This window comes from Pleuronectes platessa, chromosome 4, assembly GCF_947347685.1.
Source record: "Pleuronectes platessa chromosome 4, fPlePla1.1, whole genome shotgun sequence".
NCBI classification, from domain to species: Eukaryota; Metazoa; Chordata; class Actinopteri; order Pleuronectiformes; family Pleuronectidae; genus Pleuronectes; species Pleuronectes platessa.
This window is the reverse complement of record NC_070629.1, coordinates 6,524,498-6,548,580: the sequence shown is the minus strand read 5'-3', so window position 1 is coordinate 6,548,580 and position 24,083 is coordinate 6,524,498. Positions and strand designations below refer to the sequence as shown.

Here is a 24,083-nt window from a genome sequence, read left to right as displayed (position 1 = left end):
GTCTGAATACAGTTGTAATGATAAACAGTCTTTACAGAACAGGTCTCCCTAGAGAAATTTGAATAAAGGTTAATGAGAGGAGGCTCAAATTGTGACATGGACTGCATCTATTGAACCATCAATCAATCAATGCTTCTTTTTATAGAATATATCTATATTTTCTAATCTTCAGTTTCCATGTTGAGAGTTTGTTTGTCATACAGTATCCACTGTTGTTTTTTTTTATATATGTGAATACGATTTTTATTTTTTTGTTGCTGCTACAATGGGTCGATGGCAATTTTCTTGACTATGTCAGCTACTGGAAAAAATGTCTATAATCAATAGATATAAGATTATCCTATCAGCATCAGCAGTGCTATATTTGTATGGCTGATTAGCAATTGTTAGATTGCTACACGATAAGCCAACTTGGAAAACATTATCTGCTCTACGCCAACATGGTGGCATTGTCACAACAAGTATGCTGAAAGTCTTAAGCTACAGCTAAATAGAGCTGTCAGCATGGCTGCAGACGCTTAGGACAAACACAAATAGACACGACCAACAATTGTTTTTCTTTGCAACTTTTGTGATCATAGTCATCAGAACAAACCAGACCCTTTGTTAGCGGTAGTAATATTAGCAGTAAGAATCAGTAATGACCAATCATGTGAACTCTGAAACAGAAACATTAGGAGAGAAGATGAGGTGATCTTTTTTTTCTATGCATCACCTCAGCTGCTGGAACATTGGCAGAGCTAGTTGTGGCCATTGAAACAATTGGGTTATAACTATGAATGTGCATTCTGAACTTTCTAATTGAACTGTCACACTGGCAATTGGAAGCAGAAAATCCCTCCCATAAAGTATCCACAAAGTTTTTACTATCATTGGCACGAAGGTAGAATAGCATAGGATTCTCATGTGGGAACTCCTGTGCCTGTGACAGTTAACTACGTGTATGTTCAGCAATCACAATAATCAACCATCATAAACAGGCCAGGCATACTTCAGTCCTCAGCATAGTGGAGAGTTTGTTAACTGTTTTTGATTCAGAAACAGCAACATGTTCACTTGTTGTGGTGACAATCTGTTAACTGTTAAAGCCATGGCAGAGAGAACCCGCTCAGATGGTATCAACTGCCCAGGATTTCTCAACAACATTAGACACCTTAACTTTGACACAAACTAAAACACAAAATACCATACAGATTAGAATGGAAAGACTTTATATTAACCATTATGCTAAAAAGCACGTAGTTGATCGTTAATATGTGTTCCCTAATATACATTTTACAATTTGAATTTAACACAGAGACTTGCATTGGGAATAACAACGTTCATATGCAGCAACAACATAATTCAAGGAGGTAAAAAGCAGCTGAATATTGCAGCCAAGACAACAAGGAAGAGGAACAGTACAGTATAAGTCTCTCATGCTTGAACTGTGCTACTGTGTGATTTGTTGTTACATTTGCAGCACTGACTGCAGGTGTTCCACTGACCTGTGATGCTCTTGTTAGGGAGACGGAAAGTGTGTGTTCAACATTAGTGGTCAGGCAGGGGTCAAGAGAGGAAGCATAATGCTATTTTCAGTTCTTAGAAGTATCCTGTAGCTCATGAGCACCATGGAGGTCATGTTGGTTTGTACTTTAGCTGAACTTCTACTGTGCACTACTGTTACCTTCTTGCAACAGAGAGCAGCCTCACTGTTTCCTGATCCACTATTCTTCCCTCTCTACAATAGCTGTGAAAACAGTTTGCTGCTTTTCACTTAAAGCCGTAAAACACCGTTACACTCCGATATGATGACTAAGGCTGGTGAACACATGATAATTCCTAGTTCAATACAAATGGATCACATCTCACTTTGAATGGTTTTCAGGAGGTATTGCATTGTAACTATATACCGGAGGAAATTCAGAAGCCATCTGTCACTGCCACAGTGGGCAGACACCTAATTCAGTTTTGATGGTCTCCGGTGTTTGGTCTATTTTCTTCCATTAACTATTTCATCTAGTCTGTATTGTGTTATCCACTACACAGGTCAAACTCATATTTACTTTAAAAATAGTTCACTGTCTACTTTTTGGATGACTCAGACTTAGATTGTTAATACCACAGATAGCCATGACACACAGCCAGTGTCTCTGTGTCTCTTACTTGAAAATGTTGGGACCTAAAATATACAACTCTGTGGAAATGCTGAGTTTATATATATATTTTGATATTATTATTGTTCGAATCTGTAGCATGGGAAAGTATGTATAGCATGTGTGTATATACTTTGTATTTGATTTGATTTGATTGCATTCCTGTACTTCCATTCATCTTTTATTGTACGGCATGTGGGTCATCTCTAGTTGTTAAGTGTTTTATAAATAAGCCTGAGTTGACATTTTACACCATACTTGCCCAGAGGCACAACGAATCAACAGTGAGGCAGCATTTACAACACACCAAATCTAATTTAAGAGCTACTAAAATATCTCTCTTTCAGTCTAAAATAGATTTCCTGTTGCTGTTTATTGTACCGCAGTTTAGAAATCTAAATTCAAAGGCGTCTGGGTGTGTGTATTGACAGCAGGTCGTACAGTGCTCCTGGGGCATCATGTAGACAGGAGAAATGATTAATGACCAAGAGTCAGTTGTCCCTAACCTGTGGTAAACACTGGTGACATACAAACTGTCTCCTGAACAGCAGGGAGCAGGAGATGCACTCAGCAGCTTCAGATCTCTTTCTCCTTTCATCCCTTTGGTTTGGACAGAACCTCACATGAGCAACCATAATAAACAGGAGGAAAGACCTTACGTAAGCTGCACTGTTTAAGAAATTGTTTTTAAGGAAACTTTAAGAAAGAATTGTCACAACTAGAAAATGAGGCATTGGAAACGAAGAGGACTATGGGGAGTGGCTTGGTGCCGGAACATCAGTGGTCCTGCTGAGCTGAAGATGGAATAGACATATCCATCAGCACAACCGACACTCTTCCTACTGGTTGCATTGGGAGAGTCACATATATTGATCCGCAACCTCTCATTTCAAATATTTTTTTATTTTTGTTCTTATATTTGTCAGCCTAATATCTGCCAAGCACCTGAAATAAGCCCCACTGGACAATCTTTATATTTCACTATATACACAGTATGGTGTGAATAAGCAGCAGCAGCAATACTTTTACAAGAAATTTAGAACTTCAAATGATAATTTGATGGATTTGCAATTTTTCTTATGTTTTGCCTCTTTTCTAAAATTGAAACTAAATCTTCTTTGCTTAGCAGATCAGGGAGGAAACCCTGAGACAGCTGAGAAAACGCTGTCACAAAAGTAGGCCAGGCAGTCAATCCTCAAAATCCCACTGAAAGCACGGTATATCGACCACAAACAAAATCCCTTGAGATCAAAGGCAACATGCCGTCGGTTTTACACAACATCCCACATTAGAAAGCACAAACACATCCACTTCACTGGCTTCCAGGGAACTTGCATCATATGGATGCTTCCTCAGTGGCACGTTTACTTCAAACACAATGTCACCTGCAGAGCTGTAGAAACATAACATCCTTCTCAGTGAATGCACAGGGCTACTTCTACCTGTCTATCCATGATCATACCATGAAATAGCTGCAGTTAAGCTCTTTGGATATTTCTAGGAAATGGAGCAAAGTCAGAAACATCTGTAAAGAGTAAATATATTATGATACCGTAAGCACAATGTCTCCCCACTACGCCCAAGGACTTTTCACTTCATTGGTTTTTTTCTCTGACAGCTCCTCATATTGTATCTCATTCCCATTCCCCAGAGCTTAGAGAGCTTTTGTTCATCTTTCCATCACAAGATTTCAATATGATTTCTCATCAAAGTAGAACTGACGAAAACCATGTGTGAACACTGCAATACAAAGTGAAAACTGCATTTCAGAGACCAGCCTTCACAAACCACAAACTGAGGCTCAGAAAGTAGAATGACTTGCTCACTAAAGACGTAGGTAAAATAGTTATAATAATCATTTTTCACTTTTACTTTTTCGTATTCTGGGATTTTTTTTTTTACATTCCTGTACATCATTTTTTCAAATATTTTCATTTGATCTGTCCTTTCCACCTTGATCTTCCACACTTCTGAGTTTCTGGAACAGAATAATTAATTTCTTACTAGAATGGTACTCAGTAGAACGCATACTTCTGCCAAGGGCCAAGAGTACCCTTTATCTCCCATCAAGCTGCACCAAATTGCAAATCCTCAAAGACATCAGTCTTCTTAAGGGGTGTAAAAGTTTTTACCAAGATTCATGCATTATTCCCTGTACAATCCTAAAAAATCACAATATTAAAGAAAGTGACAGCACCAAAAATCGAATGGGTTCTCTCTTGGCTGATGTCCCATCCTACAACCAAGTTTTGTGGAAATCCGTTAAGGAGCTTTTGTGTAATCCGGCTGATAAACTAAAAAACAAACCAACCAACTAACAAATATTATAAAAATGCCAGTCTCGTCAGTATGGTACATATGGCATAATAAGTAGAAAAAACAGCCTTAACTAAAGGTAATAAAATCAATGTAATTTTCTGACAAAATGACAAAAGTTGTGGTTTCATGGGTTTATGCGCATGACTACAACACAGATGTATTATAATGTGTTTTAACAGCTTGTTCAATTTCCTATTCTTTGAAATGGTCATTTTTAAAAGGAACTAAAGCTGTCAAATGTAATAATAAAGTCTAAAATAAAATAATTTTCTCTAAAGTGCCTTGATGTTGTGAAATAGGATTTACATATTTAAGATTTACAGTGTTTGTGACATTGTGTAGTGTAAACTGTCCAGCCTACTTATCATGTATATCTTGGGTTGCATATGTTCTTATCTTTGCTAAGGGAACAAAATAGGCCTGTTTAATGTATAATTAACTACCCCCCCTCCCCTTGGCTTGTGTTTTACTGATAAATCTTGTTAGCTTGTTTCCATGATTGTTGTATATGATGCATTAGTCAAACTATCCCTGCTGGAGACTGGGCTTTGTTTTTTTGTTTTCCTGAAATAGTTAGATAGTGAGGAGTTTCCATTTTTTGATTGTTGTGATTACTGTTTTTTATTTGTTGACCAGTTAGTTTTTTTATAGTTATTTCTCTGATTTGGACAGCATCCTTTGGCCCTTTGTTTTCCTTTGTAGTTTGCCTCTCTCTTTTATTTTGTAATCTTTCTCCAAACATTTTATGCAATAAATAACTTGATGTCACCAATTACACCTGTTTTTTTATGTTCTCCTCCCTGCATGAGCTCAGGGTTGTAAAAGACATACAGAAGTATTTTCTTTTATGACTGTATTCTTAATGACTATGAATTTCTCACTAAATGCTTTTGGTGCTCCGTCTGTATTTATGCAGAGTAGCCTTAATGCATCGAATTATCATAGCATGCAACAAAACTGTTTTTCAACACTACCAAAGGCGAGATTCTCAATGTTGAGAATCCAACTTGTTGTTTTGAATTTGTGCCTCATGGAGCTGGAGGCACATTTGGGGAGGGAGCAGGGGGGGGGGGGGGGGGGGGGTATATTGAAATTAAAACCCTGCCTGGGATTATGAGCTGAGTCACGGTGAAACTGTGAAAGAATTCAATCTAACTGCAAGGGGAATCTGCATCTCACGCTCTTTTTAATTTGACATGCTTCATCGGCTAATCGCCTCCCTGTCACAAAGATTCCGGGACGTTTTAAACTCGTTTTATCTTTCAAGAGCCGAAAGGAACGTTTCACCTATCTCTCTCTCTCTCTCTCTCTCTCTCTCTCTCTCTCTCTCTCTCTCTCTCTCTCTCTCTCTCTCCATCTCTCTCTCTCTCTCTCTCTCTCTCTCTCTCTCTCTCTCTCTCTCTCTCTCTCTCTCTCTGTGCTCACCATAGCCATTTTTTAAAGGGGCAGACTAACAACTGATCTCTCAGGACTATTTCTATTAATAACCCCCCTCCTTTGATCCACTGTTTCCCAGTGAGACAGGCTCGTAATTAAACTGTGTGAATGCCGCTGCATTACAGTGAACTAAATAAAAAGGGCGAAGCATCTCAACGGTGCAGTTTTTGCTTACACAAGATTCTCTGGGCCACTTTTCTTTGTGCCAACATGTTTGGAAGGATTTTAATTACCATCTTCTTGTGTGGGTTATTAGCACATGGTGTGGAGACGGATTCCTGAGGAGGTCACAGTTGCCTTTTTTTCTCCATTATAATTTAACAAGGACTCTTATAATGCAGTTTTACTTTTGATTATGTTTTCCATTCTGCTCTGATCACACTACAGGCTCATTGGAACAGCACTTTTCAGCCTCTTCAATTATCAGCAGGCACCATGATGATTCAGTCTCATTTCACTACTGTTGATTACTTTCTGTCAGCACTAGAAATGGCTAATATTTCCATCCCATTAACTCCCAAGCCTATAAAAATGACAGGAGATGATCAATGCGAGCATCAAGGGCATCACTCTCGCAGACGCAGACGGGAGTATCTATAAACTCTCTGACCGAGCTGCTGCTACTGTAAGGAGACCTCACCGGACTAATGATGCATGACAAGTGATTAGGAAGGGATCATAGAAATTTGATTCTTTCTTCATCTGACAAACATTAAACTCATGAGAATCTGTTTAAGATATGGTGGAGCAGCTGCTAGTGAAAAGTAGCATGTTTCAGAAAAACCTCAAGGGTTCACCTTAAGAGCTTTCATCAAGTCATTCCCGAAAAATGACCTCTTCGCATCTGTTTGAAGAGATCACATCTGGACCGCGATGTGACTGGGAGTACTCGCACTGAGCTACTGTGCTTCACTAATCCTCTCCTTCAAAGAATCAATATTTGTAAAGGTCAAACAGAGCAGGCAGGGAGAGCGCAGATTAGCTTGTCAATAGCTGACATACTCTCGTACACCCAGAGGCTGCGATCTGGTGATGAGCAGATGGAACCATGTGAGTTGGGAGGCAGAGAAGATCAGGGTTTGCTAAATGTTACTCTGATGATTTTCCAAGGTCAGCCTGAGATAAAAAAAAAAATTATAATTAAACTAAGTCAAAACGTATATATACCGCGGTTGTATTTTCCTGCTACTTTTCAGCCCTTTGATTGAAAGTTTCAACCTACGAGTAATAAATCATCACCATATGTGCACAATCTCATGATGACTCAGAAATACTGCTAACATGGGGTTTTTATATGTCTGTGCGTGCAGGCCCTTTATGCATATTTACTGTTTTTGTGCAGAGCAGACACTTTGTTGAGACTTGAATCTACACCAGGTTGTATGCATCTTTTCCCTGCTGTCAGGTCGGAATTACTCAAAAAAAACCACCTTGGCTGGCTATTTTGTTTGGACTGTTGGCACAGCAGCAATCGTGGAAAGGACTTTAGGTAAATAAGATGAATGGGGAGGCTGAATGTGTCTGACTAGGGAAAACAAATAATTTGCTTTATTGTAGTTTAGAAACTAAAAGTAGCCGACATTAAAGTGGTGCTCCCACTAACAGTGTTCATTATATCGACAGTAACTACAACTAAAAGTCACTTATTGGCATTAAAACGATTCAAACTATAAACTTCCAAAATGAAAACGTTGGAATGCAAAACGAATAAGCTATTAATGCAAAGTCATTTTCAGTGATGCATCTATTTACTGTATGTATTTAATTGTATTCATTCTGTATTTACCTGCCAAGTAGTTATACACAACCACAATGTACAGTATGTGTGTTACTGAATAATCTCTGTTAGCCTCCAACTTCCCAAACTTCATTTCCTTAAGTATTTTCCCCATATTGCAGATTGTCCATCAGCAGTTTTATTTCCTTATGACTGTGCCAGAAGCTAGTGTAAGAGATGCTAAGTTAAGGTACAGTAGAATTCAATTCAAACACTAAAGTTACTTTCTTTTAAAGTTTGACCATCAACATGATTAACACCGGCATTAGTGTAGTTTCCTGTTGTATTACTGGAGTTAATAGTGACAGTCTGTAAACCACAGACTGTATTTCATTATGGACAAAATAACAGCTCCCTATTTAGTTCTTATCACATTGTTGTATGTTCAAATGTTCCTTTCTCAGGTAAGTTTGGTTTTCATCACTCATTTGATGCTATGACTAAAAGGATTGGCAGGATTTTGCTACTGCAGATTCATCCTCTAAAGGATGTGATTGACGCCTGTCAGACGGCGGCGTATGCCTCAGGTGTATTTTGGCTTCATTTCTGGCTAATATGGAGGCAGTGGAGACACATGGTCCATCTTTATATGCATTCTATGGGGTCAACAATTACAATCTACCACAGCATTTTCCACTGAACTTACAATATTTATGAAAAACACCAGGGTAACTGTTTAATAATATAAAAATATAAAAATATAATACTTATAGAAATATAAATTGACTAAAATGTCTGGATTGCAGAAAAATATTAACAGTTTTTTATTTAATCAAAAGAAAAAGAACTGGTGCCAAAAAGGACAATCTATAATCATTCTGAAGCTATCCAATTTAAATAGTCTGCCTTTCTTACTTGCTGAATCTAACATGGGTGAAACACTGTGGTTACCCAAGTATCCTTGGCTAATAAGACAGCCCGCTCACCTTCGAACTTCACAAATGTCACGATCATAAATTAATTTATTATAAAGACCACTATTTTTACTCTCGCCACATCCCCCCCTTTACATTTGTATGTGCCCTTTATCCACCATTCTCTCCAGTGAACATTGTCTTCATCTCCGTTTTACACAACCAGTGATATTATTACTTTCTTCATCTGCATGTTTGCACGTTGTCCAGTGTGGATTTATGATTTATGAGCCATAGTTCTTCACTTTAGATGAAGGAATGATCCGACGGCCGCAAGATTTGACCCTGAATGACACGAGGCGGTTCGACTGGATGATGATCTCAAGCAACATGCAAGTGTTGCGAACTGGGATGAGACAGTAATGTAGGGATCCTTCAGGGCAAAGGGTATCGTCAGAGCCAAGCGCTGTTATCAGGCCCTGTGGACTAATGCTTCACGCATATTCAACAGCTCCATTTGCCTGCTGAATATGGGAATGCAGCAGACACGATATCCAGGAGGAGGAAGCGGGCGCAGTTGCATCAGAGGACAGTAGAAAGTCTTACTTGGGCCATTTTCCTACTTGGTCGACTGTCTAGTCAAGTTAATGTCTACACACTGAGAATCCTCCTTAACTGTCACAAGGGCCATTGCTCAGATATGGACGGCTGTAAGTCAGTTCATGTCCCTTTGCTGTCCACAGCACCACCTGTCCCCCTGGTACCTACACTGATCATTCATACAATAAAGTAGGGACGAGGACAAAAAAGACAAAAAGAAAATATAAGTTTGTCGATAAGTTACTCGACAATTTCTGTTCATCTGAGCTCTAAAACATAATCCAATTAAACAACGTAAGAAAACTAAATCACCGTTCTGATTAGTGGGCGGGTGAGAGTCATTACAAGAAAGTTGGTGGTTTGACAGAAAGCTAAATATGAATGTCTGCGTGAATGGATGAATGTGGTCCCGAAGCACTTTGAGTGGTCAATGAGAGTGGAAAAACGTAATATAAATAGTCAGTGTTTAGAACACCTCATGCAGTTCACTGCATGAGGTGTCAGCATACTGCAGAAAACATGATAGGTGGTTACAAGTAGCAATCGCTTAATTAAATTTATTACGTAAAAAGCCACAGGGAACTGAATGGTTGGCTGAACGTCTGATTAGACATAATTTAATATTGCTGCTCTTTTCAGTTTTATTGCTACACAAGATTCATTATATCATCATTTCAATTGATGTGATTGGGAAATAACTGTTAGTTGCTGTTCAATCAATTTGCCAATTACTTTTTAAATTAGTTGAATGTCTGGTCTATAAAACATCAAGAAGACAAAATAATTTAGAGGAACATGGTCATTTAAAAAAACGTATGTAAGCATTTACATTACTATCAAATAGTTGGTTAAATTTGTTTGTATTAATGGTGTAATTATGTGAACTCGGTGATAAAACATGCTTAAGACCTTTAATATGAGAAGCACTGATTTCCAGTCTGGAATTAAATTACTCTTTTAAACACATTTTTAGCTGCTGCTAAAATGATTCTGGTTTTGACATTGCAAACTGATGTCCCAGCCTGTGAAACCACATTCACCATCTATTACACTGCTGCAGGCCAACATAGTATCTATTTATCTAAAAGGTTAGTGTGGATATTTTTAACTGACTTTCCACCTAAACAAGAATGCCACAAATCAAATTTAAACAGGATAACAGTGTGACTGCCGTGAAGCCATTATGTGTGATGATGTACTTAGAGGTTGTAACTGTATATCTGCTGAATACCCACACCCCTTTACTCCTCCTGCGAACCAGCCCGGACAATTACTGTACAGCCAGCAGCACCGACAAACTAGCATACGAAACAGGGACGTGCACACTCGATTTTCAATGCAGCTGAGATAATGGAAACCAATTAGTGAAGACATGTAGTGGACAAAAAGTACAGCAGCCAGAACAGGGGAAGTCAGCCAAACACTGAACCCTGCATGCACTGCTGTCAGAGTCACTGTGGCTGGCTACCACAAGTTCACCAGAAAATGATTTTGCTCCGAAACATTAGCAGAACCATGATTGGATGCACTGAAGAATACAGACTATGAACCTTGGGTGAATACAAGAAGCACAGAAAAAGTCAAACTCGCTGCAGCTTTTGTATTGATATGGTGGCATTTGCATAAAGGCTCTGCAGAGCTGAAAAACTACCCGATGACAGGAACTGTCACTGGATGAGGGGAATGAGATTATTCAGGCTGAAGTAGATGGATGAGGCTCTGCTGAAGAAAGGCTGCTGTGGCATGTATAGTGCACGCTTCTGAAACACAACATTTTTAAGCTTTCACTCTTAAATAATTCAAAGACCTGGACAAAACATTGTCATACTGGCACAGTTTTTGTTTTTCTTTGAGACTAGGTAATGTCTCCTGTTGTCCTCATCATGCAAAGACACAGTAATCAAAGAGAACATCTTCCCCCCTCCCTCTACTGAGATGTGACCTTACTTCATTTTCTGTTTCCTGCCTCGGCCCAGCAGTAAATTGTGAATGTGTTTGACAGATCAGTCACTAGTGGCTCCATCAGTCTGTTTAGAAACATGATCAGGTCAATCACATTATCGTATCGCTGTAATGCAATCCACGTTGTGTTAAGCACCTTGACGCTGCAGGTTGCTGACAGGCTTCTTTTTAATTGGCCAGAACCTCTCATAATGACAAATGTTGGCTCAACCAGTTCACATAAAACCAAACCATGGATCCAACTGTATTTGATGGTGAGCTTGGCCAGTCGCCCATCATTCCATGTGAACTCTTCAAAGGTGCGATTAGTGAGGCTTGGAGACAGATCACAGATATAAATCTACTTGGAGTCTGTGAGAATTTCAGCCAACGCCAGCCAATCAGAGCACAGGACAGTGTACAGCTGGAAACAGTTCATGTAGAGATGAGGTGCCCCCTGATTACTTACTAAATAATTAGGTACGTGTTTAATCTGTTAAGCAATAACTATGTGTGTGGGGGACAGGGTAACACAAACTCGGTGCAGGTTTTATTAACTGCATTAGTTTTCTATCTGGCTCGGGTGGGTCTGGATTGAAAAATGTGACCAGAGCCGCTCTCCACTCTTTATTACTGATGTCCACTGACGCACTTCACTTCTCCTCCAGTTTGATGTGTCACACGTGTTTTCTGAACTAATCGTATTGTGGAGATAAGTGTTGGGTTTCTCCTGGTGAAAGATTGTGTAGAGTGTCGTTTGCAGTCAATCGTAACAAATAAAAAACTGCAAGACTACAGATCAACAGTCACTCTGAAGGCTGTGTAGAATTAACTCAGCATTAAATGAAGCAGATGTTATTTATCTAGTTGCTTTAAATAACTGCTATATATTTGTTTGAAACCAGTTCCTCGACATTAGTATGCTATCAGTGCACATGAATCACATCTCCCACCACTTGCTAAATGACTACTACCCCCACTCCACTTTCTCTCTGTGTAGTTCAGAGGAGCCTCTCCTGCAGCGCTCGGCGCAGGGCGGCCTGTCAAGAGAGGCTTCAGTGTACGACCAATCCAGAACACATGCAAAGAGACAGATGCATATATTAACATGAGCCACGCGAGTCTTTGAACCAGGGGCCACTCTGCAGAGGAGCGCTGGCTTTGATGTGTTCGAAAAGAAGAATCAATTATATCCCCGGCCTCTGCTATCACCAAAGGACTGCAAAAACTTTGGAGTTGAGAGTCCAATTAAAAGCGATGTCCAAAAATCCAAAGGGACACCGACTAGATCAGAGATGATCAGTCTGTCAAATGCAGTTAAGCTGAGGCTGAGGAGGACGTCGAGATAGAACTCCAAGTTGTAAGAACAGCTCCTTTGTTAAAAGAGTAAATAAAGTGACGCAGGACGATAACTGTTTACAAACCAAGAGAGGTGAGAATAGCTGCCACATGCTCGGCAACTTCTCACGTAGTGATACTGAGGGATTTGCTGTGAGACACTCTTAGACTTGTGTCACTGCGGCCGTAACCTCTTGACCTCCTAACCCTTCAATGTGATGACTCTGATCACATCAGTCAAACATGTCTTGGAATCTATAGTCTCATCCTAAATATCTCAAACATACTGTAAGTCATATCAGCATTTCATCCAACTGTTAAGATGTATGATCGAGTTTTTGGGCCTCTATCATGATCCTAGTTCTGTCAAGGCAATGCATACTTCAACACGTGTCTCAGCTATCAATTCAATAATACAACGCATTCTGATCAAATACACTGGTGTCGATATCGACTTTTGTAGACTACTAAGTATTTTACAATTTTGGCTCCAGAATAAATTCTTTCCCTTTAGATCTGAATATGCCGCAGCCATGGCTTCAGATGGCAGCAGATCCCTCGATAGCCTGACACTGCTCTGAGAATTTGCAGCTGGCTATTTTCACGGGAGTGCCATTCTAACCAGAGGTACGAGAGCTCCGGATCCAGTCCTACTCGGACACTCGTGTCGGCTTCAGGGTGTCCTGGAGGGGAGCAGACCTCCAGAGAACCCTCCAGGCTTGTGTCACTCCCCATTTTCCTCTGGCCTCCGGACGTCACTGAGCAACTCCTGTCTCACACGTCTACTTCCTAAGCATGCATGCATTTTGTGAACCTCAGTGTCAGATCTTACTGGCACTAATGCACACAACTTTGTATTTACAACGTTACCTAGATTGGTATTGATACCCTTACTATGGATAGGCACAGGTCATATCAAATATATATAAGGACCGAAGGTAGAATTGTCATTCCTTGCTGTGCTGAGACTGATTCTTCCTTGAGTGACACAGTTACAGCTCATACTAGATATCAAAGCTGGGCTTCACTCGTGATATCGCCGCACATTCTAGGGGAGGGAAGCTGTTTGAAAACAGTTCAGTGTAAAGGGAGGAACACGACAAACTAAATAAAGCACCTGGTGACGCATAGACACATTTGAAAGTAGACGGATGCTCAGCGTCTGACTGCTGATGTGACCTCATGTCAAGCACATCAGCCGCAGGGTGGCCGTGCCTGGCCTTGGCAGAGGGGAGACAATTATTATCAGGGTTCATACACATTTTGACCAATGGATTACCATGACTTTTCAATAACCTTAAACCCAATTTCCATGACCGAACATTTTGTGAAATCTCGGTGTATACGCGAAAAAGTGACAAAATGTAGCATTCAACTAACAATGAGAATTCCAAGGCATACAGTATACCTTAAATGACACAAACCCAAGTATGCCTGCTTATATTTTGAAAGCGTATTTTTCTTAAAGCATATGAATTATTTAAAACATGAACATAATGAACGACATGAAAATATGAATATAACATATTTCCATGACTTTTCCAAAACTTTTAGGAGATTATTTTTTTCCAGGACTTTTCCAGGCCTGGAAAAACACATTTTAAAATTCCATGACTTTTGCAGGTCTTCCATGACCGTACAAACCCAATTATTATTGTGTTAACCTCGGCAGCTGTTGTTAATGTCAAATCATTGCAGTTGGGTTTTACTCATTATGTGATTTTTTTAGGTAAATTATTGAGTTTTGCCCTTATCTATATCTGTACATTTTATTTAGGTATACTTAAACTGTTACAGCTGATACATAAAATGTCAAGTTCCAATTTGCCTTAGCAATAAAAAAGAGCTGTTCTTATCGTCAGCCGTCGCTTTGTGCTTTTATCGGTTCTGGCACCATTACAGTACAATTTAAATGTATCGATTTACCAACAGTAGGGTATCAGAAAAAAACTAAAAACAATATGACGCGTGGAAAAAAACTTCTGAAAAAGTCCAGAAAGTATTTAAATCAAAATCTACTGAGACTTCTGTTAACAAGGTATCTTTCAAATCCTTATTATAATTATTCAGACTTAGAACAAACAAATTGTGCTCACATTTTTGATGGAGGTCATTCTGGGCTGAATCCTTGGACAAAAACCCACAATGCAAGTGAGGTGCAATCAGTGGCAGTTCTATTCAACACCATTCAGCACAGGATTCCATTTAGTAATCACTGAAAAAAATGTGTTTTTGTCTAAAGTCCCAATTGAGTTTACAGACTCAGTATTCAACAATTCACTGTTAATCTGTCCAGGACTTTGAGGACTGAATCTTCAAACACAGGACAAAAATAAATGATTGGAGACAGATCTATGCAAACAAAATGGAACTGACTCATCTTCATAAGTGCAAGACAACAACCTCCTCCATCTGAAAGAAGTCTGCACATTCCTTTTTTTATTCCTGCTGTCGTCACTATGACCCAAACATGTCACGCTGCATTAGACCCCAACTGCTCTAAAAGAGACTCTAAATACGCACCATCTCCAGGAGGCAACAGGCGAAGTGCTGTATTCAGCATAGACAATAACAAAATGAATATTTGATTTGGATTGGTACAGCCACTTCCTGTCTCTAGCAATGCCCTGAAGAACCAAGTTGTTCTCCTGTTACCCATGGACAGTTACCACCACTGTAAATAGCACACGGCCCTGCAGGAGTTTGACTTCTTCAGAGTTGCAGACTGAAAAGTTGACTCAAAGACAAAGCAACTTCAAACAAAGTGACACCGTCGAGTAGAATTAATTAAACCTTATTTCTCCATGATCAGATTTCACCTCGGCAGTGCCCTGTTCTCTGTAAGGAACACAAATAGAAAATCAATAAAAATCCAAAGTCAACATTTTTTCTCTTATATCATAAGGCAACAACAACAACCAGCTGCCCTGTGATGACACCTGAGAGTGGACTGCACAGTTCATCTCTTGTTACAGTCGATGTCAGACAGCGGCCGGCCTCCACACTCAGTCTTATAACTGAAAGCGACAGTGAGTGAGCAGCATCTGCCGCATCACTACCTGACCCGACGCCTCAGACAGGAGGAGACCAGCAGGCTGCTTCACTCCCGTTGTCCTTGAGATGGATGATCAAGTCTCTAGTAGGACTTCTGTGTTCATTCCTGGAGCTGGATTGATGTGTATATAATAATTATATTAATAATAACTACTATAATATATAAACTACATTTGCATAGCACATTCATACAACAAATGCAGCTCAATGTGTTTTACGATGAAAATAAAATAATGTAATGTAATAATTATAAATAGTTTATTAAAATATATAAATATATATGTATTACTGATGTTTTTATGACTTGAAAACCTCATTTCAGATTCAAGCCGTTTTCTGGATATTATGGTAAATGGTTTTGTATTTAAAGCGCTTTTCTAGTCTTGATGACCACTCAAAGCGCTTTACAGTACAGTTCTACATTCACCCATTCACACACACATTCACACAGTGCATCTATTCACAGCACTTTGATATTCTAGGGGGGGCCATTCAGGGTTCAGCATCTTTCCCAAGGACACTTCGGCATGCAGATGGGTCAGACTGGGGATTGAACTGCCGACCTTCAGGTTGGAGGATGACCACTCTACCCCTCAGCCACAGCCGCCATTGTAATAATCAGGGGATTATCCTGAGTTGAGTGCATGTTGTCCTCCACAGCTCAGAGTCTTCTAAGAACCTTTTCAATTCTGCATTGTTGAGAGTGAATGATTAGGATACTGGTTCGCCTAATCTTTAGTGATGGTTGTGTGGGTTATCTGAACACAGCTATCATACTCAGCCTCGGACAAAAGCAATTTCATCAAAAAAACTCCTTCTGGAGCAGGTTGTTTGTGGAGGGATACATTTGTCCAGATAAGAGCAAAGAGGATTTTAATAATGCACTTTTCCACTGACTCGAACCAGAGTAAAAGAATTACAGGTCTGACAACATTCTAAGCAGCGAGGGTGGTGCTGAGGTGAGTACTTCCCCCTCTGAACAAACAGTGTGAACATTAAATCTACATGAGCACTGCCAAAACCTCCTCCAACATGTGGAGGAGGCTGTGGAGCAAAGAGCGGTGACAGCTCATTGGAGTAACAGCCAGTATTTGGGAGGTTATAGTGGTCCTGTTCAACAGCAATGAATGAACCACTGATTATCGAGCATAAATGCTTGCTGATGTTAATCAGGAGGATGCAAGCGCGACTCCAGTTCTCTGACGGGAACAATGATATTGTCCATCGTACAGAGCAGGGCTTCAAACAATCATGTTTAAATCTTGACTTTATACCACACACAGATTGTTGTTCCCTAACTTTAAGTCTTAATCGATGACTGCATCTGGGCAGCATGAACAACAAAGTGTTAAGTTTGTCTCCTCGAGCATACGTGCACAGTTTACACTATCTCTGGGCTCCACCTGCTCATTCTCTCTTTTCATCCAATCACACCCAGACATGCTAGACTTGAGCCAATCACCTGTAAGCAATCAAAGTTTAAGAAGTTCTCTCTCTCCTGTCATTCAGCTGCCAATTCAGCACAGCAATCAATGAGTGTCCCTCCTCCACTTCACCTCTGGATCTTCTCCCAGGTTGGATGGTTTGATGTCCTTCCAGATCCAAGCACCAAAGTCTATTCCTCTAGCTCCCAACAAATTAAATTGAAATTCAAATGTACTCATTTCTATTCCTTTGTTGCACTCTAAGTCTCGACAGATTGAAATGGCTAGAATGAACTCATCTCACCGATATACCTCGAGCCATGGATATTTATCCAAATAACCCAGATTGCCAATCCAGCCATACTGTAATTATAATAATCAAACTTCCTGTTTCATGTTAATATTAAATAGTTAAATGCATCCTTCTCTAGCTTTGCAAAGCACATGATTTACAAACCAAAATAAAGTATCTCATCTCCACACTCACACATCACATCTTCTGTGTTCAACGTGCGGAGAGATCATTTGGATATGACATTTTCACGGACCATTACAAGCCAGTGTTTGCCCCACTCACTGAAAAACAACCCAGCAGCTTTGTCTTCTCAGTGACGCTGGGTGATTGTTGAAAACGTAACAGTGACATGCAGCTCAGACAGCATAATGTGAAAATTTGAGTTTGGATTTTCCAGAAAGTGCATTTCTCCTCTCTGGAAGAGGCAACCCCATCCTACCCACTGACCACTCAGAGGCCAGATGAACCTCCTGTTCTACAGCAAATGGCCCCAAAACACACGTAATGTGCCTTAACTGGTTCTCTGTGTAAGCTTTTTACTTATATAACTTTTTGGCAGCTCACACTTCTGTGTATGTAGTATGTGTTTGCACGGTTCCATATTTTGCCGTGCACAGTGAGAGCTATGACAGCAGGGAGCCACACCATGTAGATTACAGTGTGGCCTTTAAGTGATGACTTTGCTTTTGTACTGCAGTTACACTAATGAGTCACAAAGAGAATGAAAATGATATATTGGGCTTGGAATGCTACATGACATCTTTAAGAGATTTAGCAAATATACATGAACACAACTTAAAATAGAAGGCGAAATCTGAAACCACAGTCCTTCCATTTCTGTGTATTTCACTGAGCTATAGTCAGACAATAATAGGGTAAACTCAGGAGTGTTGTGTTTATTGAGTATATCAGCTGCAGGGCGCAGGTGTATAGATCAGCCTCGTGTCTCTGGGGGCAGAAACAATACAGCGTGACCCTGAGCCTTTCATCAACACAATAGTGTAGAATATCGGGTAAGGTAATGTGAGGGGAGGGGGGCGTGTTCACCTCATAATGGGCGACCCTCTGGGACTCGGAGATGAGCTGCGCGCTGCACACTTTGCAGTAGCCTTCTGTGAAAAGCCCTTGGTCCACCTCTGTTGACTTCATCTGGTGAAAGAGACAAATGCAGACATGATTACTGACATGATGCACTTTACTAAAATATTTCAAGTTATCGTGTTTCAGACGGCCTGAGATATGATCTGGAGCTGATCTGATTCCCTGGCCTAAAATCTCAGGTCATAAAACTCTGGACTGGAGAAAAATCCTTAACAGAAAAAGTGCTATTTTATATGTATATTTATAGATATATATATATAGTTATAGTTATAAAACTAAACTACAAGATTTACTTTCTATACCAAAAAATAAGCATTTTTTGTCATCGCTGTCATGCAGCACTGCTTTGTGTGTCTTCAGGGAGCCAAGACAAACCAACGAAGTTGTAATAAAGCAAGTAAACAGTTATCTCATTTCATACTTCCATCACTGTTCAATCAATATTTCATTACCCAAAGCTTTTGAGTTAGTGACAGATGCTGAGCAGCTTTTGTGAGCAACGACTCAGAAAAAAAACATTTAATCTCAAACATCATACCTTGAAACTTCAGTTACAGAGCCTTAAATTATATTTGGTATACATAAATAACAGCAACAGATCATGCTGATGGAGTTTTTCCTGAAAATTCATTAAAATATATGAGTGAGGTCCCTGTTGTGTGTGAGAGACAGCTGCAAAAAGCTTTTCTTTCTCTGTGCCACAGGCACAGCTGAGCCATCTCTGCTTTCTATTACTAAATCAGCTCCAGCTTCCATTAGGGGCTCACATTTCATATTTGGAAGCAGCCAGGCTCAACTCATCCTCATTTACCAAGGCATGTACTGTACGTCTTCATTAGGATCTGCAGGACAGATGAGACCGAAGGTCATGAGGCTTGAGTGTAAAAACAAAGTCTCTCCAAACTTCTATTTTCCAAAAAGATAGAGATACAACAACAACTAATAATTTACTGTCGTTTTCCACTTTCAAATACTAAGGATGCGGGATTGCAGATTAAGAAGTGTCTTCAGAAGACTACACTCTCGTTTGTGGATATGTAATAATGCCAATTATGTGTTTTAAGTGTTTTTACATAATCCAATGTGCATTTTAATCTAATCCCTTTATTTTATTGTTATAATTACACAAAATATCTGTACATAGTTGTTACCTGGCATCTATATGCCTGTAGTAGATTGTTAGTCCTGTAAAGTCCTGTGCCCCTAAATCCACTTTTGGGGGGACCCCTCCTTATAAGGGTGTGACTCCCGCTTCACTTCTCCCCTCTCTATTGTACGTCATGGGAGAAGTACGTGCCCTTTTGATCATTTCATTTTTTGGTATATTATCCCTTCTCCAATTGTGTTTTTAGGTTTCCTCGTTAGTTGAAAGTTTTTTATTCTAACCCACCAGTGATGTTTACTTTGCGTCGGAGCTCCACATATGTGAAAACTGACTGGAGGATTGTTTTTCACTTGATTTGTCAGAATAAAGAGAGTTTGCCTCCGAAGATATTCATGGTTCATCAAATGAATCAAAACTCCACCGGCTACAGATATACCTAGAGGATGTTGACACGAGTTAGTGCATCTGTTGCTATTTGGTGCAGTTAAATATATTGGATGTTCTGAGCTGAAAGATGCTCTGCATATTTCCCACATCATCTCCCAATGACGTGTCAATAAATGATGAGTTCTGTGAGTTGGAGCCACTTACAACAGAGCACATTGTTTTCTGCTCTGAGCTACAGGTACAGCTAAGCATAAATATTCAAATTCTATTATAACAATATATAAATAATATAAATTTGACTTTATTATGACTGTAAAAGTTGAGAGAGGAACAGCGAAGTTAGGAGATGATGTGCAGAAAGAGGCCTGGACTGGATATTTTATCATAATATCATTATACAATGCTTTATAAACCTGACAACAGCTGCCTAGTTTTTATTATGGTTTATGGTTGAATATGCCTTAATTTTTAGAGTTAAAGTGTAATGACAAACACATTTGTTAGTTGTGACGTTTTATTACTAAATAACTTTAACCTTTCCTTGTGGTGAGGAGTTCTAGTATGAATGCAACATGCATTATTTTACTTTGTTGTTTAATATCTGACACATATCCTCAATATACTCCATCACTATATATTATTATTAAATGGATGATCTTCAAGTTGCAGACTTTCTTTCCATCTTTAACATAAATGGGACTTTTCCAGAACCGAGCTGTCTCCAGCAGCTCAAAGGGAAGGATAAGACCTGTCAGAGACCCGGAGGGTGCACTAACAAATGTTGAAGAGGATGGTGAAGAGGAAGAAGAGAAATATTTCAAAAAGTCAGCCTTCCCCTCAGTTTCATAATCAAGTGAAGAGCAGTGTCGTTTCCTGTTCAGTTGCTACAGGACAAACAACATAAATGAGCGGCTTAGAGAGCTCCATCAGCTTGTGCCAGTGTTGGGCCCACTGCCTGTTCCAGTGAGGTTGCACAGATGCTGGAGATGAATGATTAATCACCCAAAATTCATTTCAGATGGAGAAGCATCGGTGGAGACATCAGCAGCAGCACGAGGAGATGCACCAGCAAAAGCCTGGTTAAAAAAATTAAAGCATTAGATGATGGGTTCATTGCTAGTTCCTTCATTTACTTTTAAGTTTGCATTTGGCATCCATTTGAGACGGGCTTGCCGTAACCCTGCAATATAGAATAAACAGAAAAAGACAAAAAAACACTCTGTGTTTGTTTCCCTACCAATGTGTCTAAATATTAATGCATCATTACATTGAAGCCAGGGCACCTTCAGATGTATCCAGGATATGACCACACTGACCCTCACTTTTGTCTGCATTTAGTGCAGAGGGCTCATCTCCAGCCGGGAGCAATCTATGTTTGAAAATGAGGGAGTACAGATTAGGAAAGAAGAGGTTATTTATTTTGTATTTTTTTGGCCATTTAATCTTTCATGATATCACTCTATCCACCAGGCTGAGAGCTGAAAATCTGAGAACATGTCAACAATGGCACACTGCTGCTGCTGAGTGGGGTTGGGCAGCTGAGGAGGGAGGTATAGCAACAAAAATGAAGAATACACTCTGCGAATGCCAAACACTTCAACTATTACACACACAGTATGTCGGGCCTTCTATCTCCCCTATAGCTTTTCCCCTGAAGTCCACGACTCCCGCAGTAACAGCAACACAGCATGTGGAGATTAAATAGCTTATTGGAGGATGACTGAATCTGACCTTGTACTGCGGATGCTCTTTAACTAAGTATCCCATTGTTAAGAGACTGACAGGAACACGCAGCAAAGACAGACTACAACACGTTCAAAGTCATTTAATGCAGAAAAGGAAGAGCTTACGATATACACAGCAATTTGAATTCTGCTTGTTTGAGTTTTATCTCTGTTGGACGGGCCCTTTTTTTAACTTCAAAAAAGTTCAAATGTAATAGCCGGTGTAGCATAATGCTCAGCCCAATGATTTGCATCACATCCTTTGCTTTGAGTGACAAGCCAACGTTACGTAAATTTTTTCATCTATGTATGTTGAATCTAAAATGCTTTCACCCATGTCCGATTATGCCTTGATTCCTTCAGCCCGACCCTACAAGTGACTGAGACAGACATTGGAGGACAAGGCCCGACCTGTTGGGTTTACTGTTATTCACTGTTAACCCCCTTTAAATATGTCATGATATCTGCACTCACGCCTCAGTTGGAGATGCAACGTGGCCACATTCTTTGTTTGATAATTAAAAAATCCATCCGAGGTCACAATTTAAGGACAACCTACTCAGCTGATATTTCTGGCCCGCTATGGTTTAAACCGAACTTTAATTAAACAGGTAAAATCTTTCTTCATGGCTGCTCACATTCAATCATTCAGCCCCTGCTGACAAAGCTTCCTCTCTTTTTCTCTCTCTCTCTCGCTTGCACCATCACGCAAACACACAGACACACAAACACACACACAAACATGGTCATTGAGCCTGTCTGTAAACTCAGACCTAATTACAAGTGCAATAATTGGTCTTCATGAACACGGATGACGTAGGTGGTCCTTAGCGCTAACCACTTGTGATCAGATGTCTTTGGAAGTTAACATCAGGTGTGAACAGGGCCTTCAGCAACGTTGCTGAATACTCACATCTTGTTGAGATTAAAACAAGATAACAGTGACACCTTCTCCTTGCACCTAATGGAGTCTGTCACCCAGCACATCTGGACGAAAAGCCCCAACAGTCCTGCTGAGCTTGAGGAGGGTGAAGTACAGCTCTCCAAAGAGCAACCACTGCTCACTCAGGGAACGCGTTCTTCTCTGCTGCGATCAGTTCACTAAGCTAATGGATTTCTACGGTGGCCCTGAGAGCTCAACAAACAGCAACTTAAGAAAACACAAGCAAGTTGACAAAACACATGCAAGTTGACAAAACACAAGCAAAGTAAGAAAACATCTTCATCAATTTCACAACACAACACAACACATTACAGAAACGCGCTGCAAATAGACAAACGCGCTGCAAATAGACAAACGCGCTGCAAATAGACAAACGCGCTGCAAATAAAGGCGAAAACACCAGAGGACAGCTAAAAGGGATGGACACTGCTGCCACAGGAGACACAAAAACGTCCAATACACCATACAAATTCGGTTCCGCACAGGGGTCGGCAACCCTCGGCTCTGGAGCCGAATGCGGCACTTCAGCCCCTCTGCAGTGGCTGTACAGTACAGTGTTGTGCATATTTTTCGCGGACGCTGAAATTAACGAATCAGTTTTCATATTATTAACGTGAACGTAATGATGAACGTGAGTGAACGTCACGTTCATTTTTTAAATCATCATCGTATCAGGCCGTCATGAAATACCAGGAGCGGGCGTGTGTATGTGGGTATGTGTGTGGCGGTGTGTGTGTGTGTTTAGCCAGCGCACCTGCGCTGCTCGGACAGACCCACAGTGAGCTCTGAGCTCTGAAGATGGTCCGATCTAGAGACATGCCGTCTTCTCCTGTTAAACTGAATAAGCAGCGCTAACAAGCAAGCCCCTTTTTGTGAGGCCATGTATTGTCCATAGTGTGCAGGGACAGGAAACCTTTAGTATCAAAAGAGACATTTTGCCCCATCTTCTGAGCGAGCGGGCGGGGTCGGAGCCCTGCGACCCGTGCGCTTGCCACACACACACACACACACACACACACACACACACACACACACACACACACACAAACACGCCCGCTCCTGGTATTTCATGATGGCCTGATACGATGATGATTTAAAAAATGAACGTGACGTTCACTCACGTTCATCGTTACGTTCACGTTAATAATATGCAAACTGATTCGTTAATTTCAGCGTCCGCGGAAAATATGCACAACACTGTACTGTACAGCAACTGCAGAGGGGCTGAAGAGCCGCGGGTTGCTGACCCCTGTGCGGAACCGAATTTGTATGGTGTATTACTGTATTGGACGTTTTTGTGTCTCCTGTGGCAGCAGTGTCCATCCCTTTTAGCTGTCCTCTGGAAACACTTCCGTTGTGTTTTCTCCTCTATTTGCAGCGCGTTTGTCTATTTGCAGCGCGTTTCTGTAATGTGTTGTGTTGTGTTGTGAAATTGATGAAGATGTTTTCTAACTTTGCTTGTGTTTTGTCAACTTGCATGTGTTTTGTCAACTTGCATGTGTTTTCTTAAGTTGCTGTTCGTTGAGCTCTCAGGGCCACCTTACATTTCACTGTCAGATACATTGCTATAATTGCAAGAGGTTGACTCTCTTCCAAATGAGATGCAGGGAAAATAATAATTTCACCGAGCGTAATTGGATAAAGAAAGG

At 40.3% G+C, this 24,083-nt stretch overlaps 1 protein-coding gene across 1 annotated transcript in view; it reads right to left on the bottom strand.

Moving 5' to 3' along the window:
• The window catches only part of zmat4a (zinc finger, matrin-type 4a), a 153,451-nt gene that overhangs the window by 114,114 nt on the left and 15,254 nt on the right, over window positions 1–24,083 (bottom strand). Inside the window, exon 2 of the mRNA XM_053421814.1 lies at window positions 18,222–18,323. Within this exon, the coding sequence (XP_053277789.1) occupies window positions 18,222–18,323 (102 nt within the window). The remainder of the gene's footprint in view (window positions 1–18,221; window positions 18,324–24,083) is intronic.